This window comes from Podarcis melisellensis (genome assembly GCF_964234715.1).
Source record: "Podarcis melisellensis genome assembly, chromosome: 6".
NCBI classification, from domain to species: Eukaryota; Metazoa; Chordata; class Lepidosauria; order Squamata; family Lacertidae; genus Podarcis; species Podarcis melisellensis.
In genome coordinates this window covers 55,699,486-55,708,778 of record NC_138538.1, presented here as the reverse complement: position 1 = coordinate 55,708,778, position 9,293 = coordinate 55,699,486, and the positions used below count along the sequence as shown (strand labels likewise).

The 9,293-nt window shown below is 41.3% G+C and overlaps 1 protein-coding gene and 1 long non-coding RNA gene across 2 annotated transcripts in view; one reads left to right on the top strand and one right to left on the bottom strand.

Annotated features, from left to right (window-relative positions):
* The first annotated feature begins 257 nt into the window (after positions 1-257).
* Positions 258-4,376, top strand: LOC309372081. The gene is made up of 2 exons (XR_014169400.1): positions 258-1,056; positions 1,418-4,376. It is a non-coding gene; the product is annotated as an uncharacterized lncRNA (long non-coding RNA).
* The window catches only part of SCP2 (sterol carrier protein 2), a 34,633-nt gene continuing 29,096 nt past the window's right edge, over positions 3,757-9,293 (bottom strand). Inside the window, exons 14-16 of the mRNA XM_081915292.1 lie at positions 7,295-7,424; positions 5,834-5,913; positions 3,757-4,782 (exon numbers count right to left, since the gene is read on the bottom strand). Coding sequence (XP_081771418.1) covers positions 4,687-4,782; positions 5,834-5,913; positions 7,295-7,424 — 306 coding nt within the window. The 3' untranslated portion in view covers positions 3,757-4,686. The remainder of the gene's footprint in view (positions 4,783-5,833; positions 5,914-7,294; positions 7,425-9,293) is intronic.

Below are 9,293 nucleotides of genomic sequence, written 5' to 3'. Positions count from 1 at the left end.
CCAGAACAGATTAAGTTTGAAAACAGAGGTTCCACTGTATTTTGATGGTCAGTTTTGAGTCAACAGCACCTACAGTTTACTTGAGGTTTTTTTGTTTTTTAAACACACCTCTCATTTTGCATACATAAAGTGTTTGTGCTGCATAACTTTGCTTCTGCCACGGCAACAGGCCTTACAATTTTATAACAGGGACGAGATCACTACCTCAAGTACCAAATGGGTTCTGAAACCTCTCTTCCAACAGATTGCAGAATGCTTGAAGAGCGCTAGTGTGAAATTGGCTGAGTTCCTGGCAAATGACTACATCCGATTTATTGTGTGGAAGGAAGACACATTACAGAGCTGCAAAAAATGTGTTAGGCAAAGAATTAGTCTTTCCTAATGTGTGAAGTGGGCAATAATCAGTTGCTGTGCATAAGTCTCTACCACATAGGATTAAGAGAGGAAGATGGTTATTTGGCAGATTGAATAATGCTATTTTTCTGAGGCTGAGAATGGGTCTTCTACCACAGTTGTTGCACCAACACTGACTACCTTTACAGCACCTTTAGAACAGAATGCCAAGCTGTGGCACAACCAAGGCCAAAGGTGTCCAGCATTTTAAGCTGCCACTTTTCACAAGTTACAGAGACTTCAAGCTAAACTCTAGTGCCGCCTGGACAAGTGGCACATCTGTTTGTGTTTGCGAAGGATTACACAAATTGGTTCCAGACTACATGGGATTTGTTTTCAGTGTTTGTCTTCCACATGTGGAAATCTTACTTGTCCCTGTTGACTGAGTAGCTTTAACACCCAAGTTGGCACTTTTATCACAACCAGAAAGAATAGCTTTTCACTAAAAAGATGCTATTACTCAAATATTGGTGACCATTTCAGCATACATGTTGAAAGGAAAAGAAAGCTTATATTTGAAGCTTTTAGACTTTGACATAGTAAGGTCTCCCCATCAGACAATCTACAAGAATTTGTTTTTGTTTTTTATTTGCCAGAATTAAAAAAAAAAGCTCTACCAGCTTTAAATGCAGTTTCTTCCCCTCAAAATATATAGGTACAGTGGTGCCCCGCAAGACGAACGCCTCGCAAGACGAAAAACCCGCTAGACGAAAGGGTTTTCCGTTTTGGAGGCGCTTCGCAAAACGAATTCCCCTATGGGGTTGCTTCGCAAGACGAAAAAAATCTTGCATCCCCCCCGTGGGTTTTTTTTTCGCTTTTTTCGCCCTTTTCTTAAGCCGCTAAGCCGCTTATCAGCTGTTCCGCTGATAAGCCGCTTAACAGCTGATCGCTGGAAGCCGCTTGACAGCTGTAGCGCTAATCCGCTAAGCTGTCAATGGGCTTGCTTCCCAAGACGAAAAAACCGCTATACGAAGAGCCTCACGGAACGGATTAATTTCGTCTTGCGAGGCACCACTGTAGAAAGCACCTCAGTGAGTGGTTCCTTACGTTTTTTCTGCTTAACGTGAACATAGGTCTAGATTGCCGAGAGCTGTACACAGCTTTAAGCAAAATAATTCAGTCTGCTCTTCAGCGATACCAAGCGCCTCAAAGCCTGCACCTGTACATACACCTTCATACTTAGTCTCTTACCACTTAATCACTGTTGCCCAAACACATTAGCTGCTTTCACTGAAAAGTACAGTACAGTATAGTATTGTGTCTGAGCTGACATCAGATAACATGGTGGGAATGTGAGCTTGGGAGAGGGTATCTTTGTTTGAGGCCCTGTGATGCCCAAAATCTTCCTGATGCAGTGCATATGGAAGGCATTGAGACATTGCTTCTAGCAGTGTAAGCTCCCCACAATTCACTTCCATAAAGCAGCGTGCTCAACATGGAAGTATGGTAGACCTTCATCTTGGTGTTGGATATTGGCATCACATTCTCCCATACCCTTCTGGAGAGGCAAGCCATTGCTGTAGTTGCCTATCCAATATGCTTGTCCAACTCAGTATCAATGGAGAGGTTGCTGGTTATGGTGGAGCCCAGGACAACAAAATCTCAAACGTGTGGTCTTCATGATGATGCATGGAGTGCTGGTGACATCCTGACCCAGAATGTTCGTCTTTGTCAGGCTGAACTCCATGCAGGCTTGGGCAAAACAGTTGATGCTTCTCTAAAAAGCCTCCTCGGAGCTTCCTTCTGTCAAGGCTGCATCATCTGCAAACAACATCTCTTGGGCAAGAACCCACCACACTTTTGTCTTGGCATGGAGACATGCCAGGTTGAACAGAATAGAGGTACACATCGTCTTCAGTCAAGCTGAAGCACAGGAGAGCAACAGGGAGAAGAACATAACAAAGAGTTGAGGTGAGAACATAGCCCTGTTTCACACCACTCTTTATAGGGAAGACACCAGAGGAGGCAAATTAATACTAAGGTTTTAGTACTGTGCTAGCTGCATGCAAGCAGCTATGCTAAATGGTAGGGTAGAGTTATATTTTTTAAAAGAATCTAGAATTATGCTGATAATACCCATGTATTCAACTCTACCTCATAGTAATTTAAAGGGGATATCAAGTTAAGCAAATTTTAATTCCACCAGAGCATAACAGAAAATCCAAGCAGGACCAGGCTGCACTGAATTATAAATTGAATTATTATCAAAATGATCTTTTGCTAGCTTAAAATTTTGGAACCTGATGCTTGCGCTTAGAGGCACATGAACTTCAACATGTTGGGTTCCCATCACTATTATCACTTTAGGAGGCTAGAAAATGAAATAAAGATGTGACATACAAACTTTATATGAATCTGACTTCAGTTGGTATAAGGACACCATTGTTATTTACCAGGGTCAAAAATGTGTGGTCAAATTTAACCTAAGAAAAGTGGCCATCCTAGTTCTGTAATGCAGTAGGCAGTATCCCAAGCCATGGTCTTACTGTTGCTTCACACCAAGTTCTGCACTGATATACAGATACCCGAATCATAATATATGAATTTGTGTGACAAAACCAACCATGTTTCCATTAAATTACAGATGAGACTCAATCATTTCCTAGTCTCAAGTTCATGTGTCTTTAGATGGAACATGGCTATCAGGTGCCTAAAATTACAATTTAAACTATGCTAAACAGCTGGTTCCTGAGTCCATTACATTCTCTACCTAACATGAAGACAGGTATTTTTCTGCTGAAACATTCTGTTTATACACATCTGTTTCCAATTTACCACAATATATAGTCTACTACTGAGTACAGTTTCTCTTTTTCCAAGATTCTCATAATTATACAATGCAAAGGCATTTAAAAAAAAGGATATATATACACATCACACCTGTCAGAGCAGCAGCAGGGAAATGTTTTTGGCAAGAGGATTACTAAAGCACAGAATGTAGAAATGCTTAGGGATTCCAGAGGCATTTCAATGTGGAATTTAAGAGACGCATTTGACTTCTGACCCTGGGCTGCTGTTTAGAGCAGAACAGAAGGAAAAGCAACTCGTTTCACTGGCCTACAATGCAGTTTCAGTTTTGAACAGTCTACTCCATGAACTGTAACACTGAGGCCTGCATAATCTACAAAGCACTGCAGTGGCTTTCCATGCTAACACGAAAGTAACAGTCTGTTGAACCAAATGCTGCGTACATTCCAGTGTCATCTGATCTTAACCATGCAATTTCTATGTAATGTGCACTCCGTTATAATCAAATAAAAATTGCCAAAAACCCCAGCTCAAACTGAAAAATCGATTTAAATTTAGTATGGAAACTTTCAGATCAGAACACACTGCTGCCAAACAGAATGACTTAAAAATGAATAGTATTTATATATGAATTTATTAAAGAATTATCAGTTTCCAGAACTCTGTATAGCACAGTTAAAACCAAACAAATGCTTAAAAAGTGCTACCCTTTACCCTTGTAAGCATATGTTAGGGAGAAAGCACTACAATTAAATGTTATTGCAATTAATGCGAACCATCTGATTTCCAATAGGATAAAACAACCCTTCATATGGGAATTTGGAAATTCTATTCAATGAAGGCTAGGATCCAAAGAAATCAATATAACTAGTTCTCCTTTCTTATGGGAGCTTTGGAGTTCTGTTTCTACAGCATTCACCCCAATACCACCACCTTCGAAACCAGGTAGTGTTTCAATAGCAGTCTGATATGACAGGCATGTGTGTGTGCCTGTTACTGAAAGAAAGAAAGAACCTCACTTGAGTATGTCCAAGCCCTAGGGCCTACCTAAAATAGTTCTCTGGATCCCAGCCAAAGTAAAAAAGTATTTCTTTGAGCTGCTATGGAAGTATTCTTAAGATACAAATGAAATTGTTTAAGAATTGTTTTGCCAAACAGGTGATATTCTCTATCACTCTTCCTACTTTTTAAACTTCACAAGAATTTATGGGAGGCTGATCCCTTGATTTAGATTTTTTTTGGGGGGAAATGGTTTCAGGTGAGATAAAATCAGGGCTTGTTATACATCATGCTGGTGTTAACCATTATAAACAGTTTAAGGCTATGCCAACCACTAATATTTTATTCACTTTGCGATCGTTTAGGCTGATTTATGGAACACAGGGCCAAAATTTCCATTGAACAGAGGCCTCAGGAAAGCTAGAGTTGATCACACCTATTCAGAAAACCTGTCCCATGCTACTTCCAACATCTAGTTCCTGCTTAGTTTTTATATATATATTAAACACGTTGTTCACATCTAAATTGCATCTGGAAGTCGGTGGTTCAAAGTTTAGCTTTGACCGGTTGAAGCTGTAGGTTCTGTAGCTTCATAGCCATGCCCATGTTCCCAGAAATCTTCAATTTGCCTTGAAAGAAAGCCTAGAAGAAATTTAAAGAGAGATTGAATTACATTTTCCAAGTAAATGCTTCTTATTTTTCCTCCTTGGATCACTTCTTCCAAGTTCAAATCCAAGTAATCTGAGGGACTGCCATAAAATATTTTACATTTTTAGATTGCCTTCTCTAAATGCGTGCAAAACCTCCCACAGACAACATATATGAAAAAGGAGAAAAAGATCAAATGCAATTAGAATTGCATATAGATTAGTCATCTGTGATGACTACATGACTTTGAGATATACAGTGGCCCCTTCTGCGTGTCACTGTAGAACATAAACAATGCCCTGACTGTGAACTAGTGGTGGACTATTGAACACTTGAATTGCAACAAGTTACAGACCTTGGCCAACTCTGACATGCAAACCAGTGCTCATGGTTTGCTTCTCCAAAACAAACCACAATCAGTAACCCACGAACAAAACTTGGCTTACCATGAGGTGTGAATGCAGCCAATGAGAAAAAGCTGTTAGTTTGTCTAACTGTTCAAAATGGCCAATATGGTGCCCTCCAGGTGTTGTTGGACTCCAACTCCCATCAGCCCCAGCCAGCATGGCCAATAATCATGGATGATGGGACTTAAGTCCACCAAGATCTAGAGGGCACCATGTTGACTGCCACCAGTTTTCAATATATTGGACAGAAATCACACAGAGTTCTATCACTGGCATTAGTGACCTCAGAGGAGAATTTTCTGTTTGTTCATACTGAAGAAACAATGTTGTAAATCAAGCCAACTAATAAAAACAAAAAAGCCTTTTCAAAAAGGAACATTTCCATCTGCACAAATGTGACTGCCAGCTAAGTGCTTTGCCAAATGCTTTGGAAATACTTTTAATGAAAATAGCCTGTGTTTGCCCATCTGCAGCAATTCTGATGTGAACAGGTGGTGAATTAAGTCAACCATCATTCAGTCTAAAGAACTTGGGAGGAAAAGGAACACAGGTTGTTCTCATTAGTTTTCTGCTATAAAATAAGCCTGTAGAACAATTAAACTAGAAGGATAATAGCACTTCCTCTGAAATGCACTTACTGTCTGTGGATTCATCTTGCCAGTCATCAGAGCCAGCAAATCAGCATCAGCCATTGTAATTGTACAGTCAGCTTTCTTATCTGTAAAAAGCGGACAGATGACTTGAAACAAAATGGTCAGGAATTTATTTTTTTTTAAAGGACTATTTTAAGGTTATTTTGCTTTCTAACAGAGACGCCTTAATGCAGATCCGCTCCCCTTATCAAGGAAGTCACTCTTAGCTTCATGCATTGCTGATACTGCCGATTCATAGCCACAGAAGCCAAGTTGTAAAATTCAGCTCATTTAAATATTGTCATTGACTTGGATCCAGAAACTCCACTCATGGGACCCTCCTGCCGGAGGAAGTGCGGAGGGAGAAAAAAGGAATTCTCTCATATTTCTCCACTCCCCTGCAGACACCTGTGTATCCTGAAAAACTGCTCTGAAAAGCCCTTGCGTCCTGCTTGTGAGCTTTTCATGGGCATCTGGTTGGCCACGGTGGAAAACAGGATGCAAAACTCAACCGGCTTTGGTCTTACTAAGCCTCTGTAGGATCTCAGTCTCACCTGTGAACAGAAGGAGCTTGCTGAAGGGACACTCTGGGTCTAAACCATTATGTTGTTATAGGTTCTGGGTGCCAGAGTTTGTGGGTGCAAGTCACCTGTAACTCTTGGGTTCAGAAAGTTAGAATTAATCAAGGTTTGACTGAATGATGGTTGGAGCTTCTTGGAATCCAAGGCTGCAGCAATGGGAGGAACAGGACTCCTTTGGCATGTGAAAGTGCTATTTTCCCACAATCTAGACTAAGTTGTATATATGTGCAAATAAACCATATAACATAAAGACCAAAGGGAAAATGGGCCCAGGGGTAAGTGCCTGGAACCCCCTGAAATCTCGCACTGCTGTGGAGATAGGAGTGTCAATATCAGTTTCATCTGCAGCAGTAACCAGAACAGGCTTCAAACCTTTTCATTACTAGTTTAACAGCAGTATCATCCACAGGATTCCATGATTGCAAAATGGGATTAATTTCCTAGTTAAGTGTACATAGGAATGCAGCCTTACTGGCATTTAATAGAACAGGCAGGCCTTGTTCTTGCTGCTCTTTAACCACATGTATTGCATAAACATTTATGGGTTGCAGAGTATTCTTTGAACAGATGCTATCTTGCCAATGTCATTTTCGAGCAATGCAACTGATCTATGTCCAAGGGCAAATCGCCATTTATCTTCGCCTGATAAATGGGGCCCAATCCAAAGTCCAATGGAAAAAAATGCAGTACATATTTCTTTCCCTACAGCAGTATTGGCTCTTTTCAAATGATTATTTTTGCACAATTAATATACAGTTGTTACTCACGTGCCACCCTTTAATTAAACATGTTCCTATTTTGCAACCAAACCTACAGTACTTAAAGTAGTATTACCTTACATTGCAATAAAATATTAATATTTTGTGGTGGCAAAAGCAATACTGACCTGAGTCGAAATCCACACAGCCTTTACCATTTTTCACATCAACTACCCAAGTTGCTTCTTTACCTCCAGGGCCCTCTTTTACTTTGAAGGCAAATATACCACCAATTTTCTTGACATACTGTTCCCCTTCCTGCAATCAGCATGAAACAATAATATATCACAGACGAAAAACCAACAGCATTTTCAACTTACAGAATGCATGAAGTATTTCCACACCATGCTAAATGTTTGCATGCTTGGACTGCCCCATGTGCTCTTTTATGGTTTGCAGGGCCCAGAAGGACTTTTGTTTCTGTGTCCTTGAACTGCAGCCTAGTCGCCTCCCCCCCCCCCCCGCATGCTGTACCATAGAAGCCTCCTGAAAAGCCTTGTTTCAGAGATGCTGTTAGCCCCACCTCCCCCTCAAAAACAAAACCTCAGACAGTACAACCCCCTGCAGATTTCGAGTGCAGTGGTAGGCAAAATGGTGCCCTCCAGATGTTGTCGGACTACAACTCCCATCAGCCCTGGACAGCATGGCCAATAGTCAAAGATCACATTTGCAGTCCAACATCTGGAAAGCACCACATGGGCTACTGCTACCCTAGGAAGCAAGTCCCATGGAACGTAACAGGATTTACCTCTGAGGCAACACATGAAGCATCATTTGGTTATCTGGATTATGACCTCTATGCTAAACTTGAAACCACTCAGGTAGTAATTTATTTTGCTTAATTTCCCAACTCCAGATTTCATGCTCAGGCAAGAATAAGGCTAAATCAATGACGGCAGAGAATGCAAGCGGAAAAGGTTGGTTTAGAACCCTCCTTCTTTGTTACAGGTTTTTTGATATGCAGAGCAATGGCGTAAGCAATGTATACAAGCTCTACCAAGTGCCAAGTTTGAAAAACAGCATTACACACACTGCTTATTGAGTGTTTTCCCCTCCTTCTATTATTGGAAAAATTGCAGGCTTTCCCAGTATTTGAATTCTAAGCCTAGGAAAATCCATGTAATCTTTCCCCCAAGCTGTTCATATCAGATTGCTGGCATACCCCAGATAAATTGGAAAATTAACTAGGGAAACACTGACACATGCCAGCAACTTGAGGCCAGTGTTTTAAAGCATTTTTCAATGCAAAGTGGCACTTTAAATGTTGGGCTTCTCTTAGAAAACCAGTGGAAATTAAGTATAGGAAAAATTAAGCGCAGGGGTCTCTTAATACTTGTTTTCTTTTAAATGCTATGGGGGGGAGGGGGAGTTCCGAGCTTGAACAGAAAGCATAGCAACCAAACGCTCTGAAATTAAGTTTGAATTGCTGCTGACATGCTGAGGCTGCAATCCAAACCCCCTTTGCCCCAGGGGAGAGGCTGAGCCAGCCCGAGATCTGCTGGATCCTCATTTGCCCCACTGCCATCATCACTTGATGGTATCAGACGCACTCATGGCATCAACTTTAGGGCTGGTAGGATTTGTCTTCCCTCTCTCCCTCCACCCTGGCTGGTGTAAGCAACTGAGCTACGGATGCAGAAGCGACTCCACCATTCTATAAAGCTGCTGCCTCGGGACTGGAATTCTAACTAGAGTTTGAGAAACCTAACTTAGAGAACCCACGAGAAACTTAACAACCATCTGCAAAGCAACCATTTGCTAGGGCCGATTCATAATGGACAAAATACCTGACATAGCATTTTGCAAGCTTAATCTCTGGGGGGAAAGTACAATAGGGATAATAGATAAGAATGTGAAGAATGGTTTTATGTCAACGCATAATGCCTGCCAGAGGACACAGCTCACCCCCAACTCTTGTGCATGGTGGAGTCTGCCTTTCGTATAGCCTCTAGGGAGATGGGGAGCTGGATCCAGCAGCTATGCAACCATGTCAAATACTTCTCATGGCAGCAGAATGTGCATATGCAAAATAGGAGGGATTCTTTGTAGATGCTTGTTTGTGTGTGTGTGTGTGTGTGTGTGTGTGTGTGTGTGTGTGTGTGTAGAGGAGGCTGCCTCCAGGGGTAG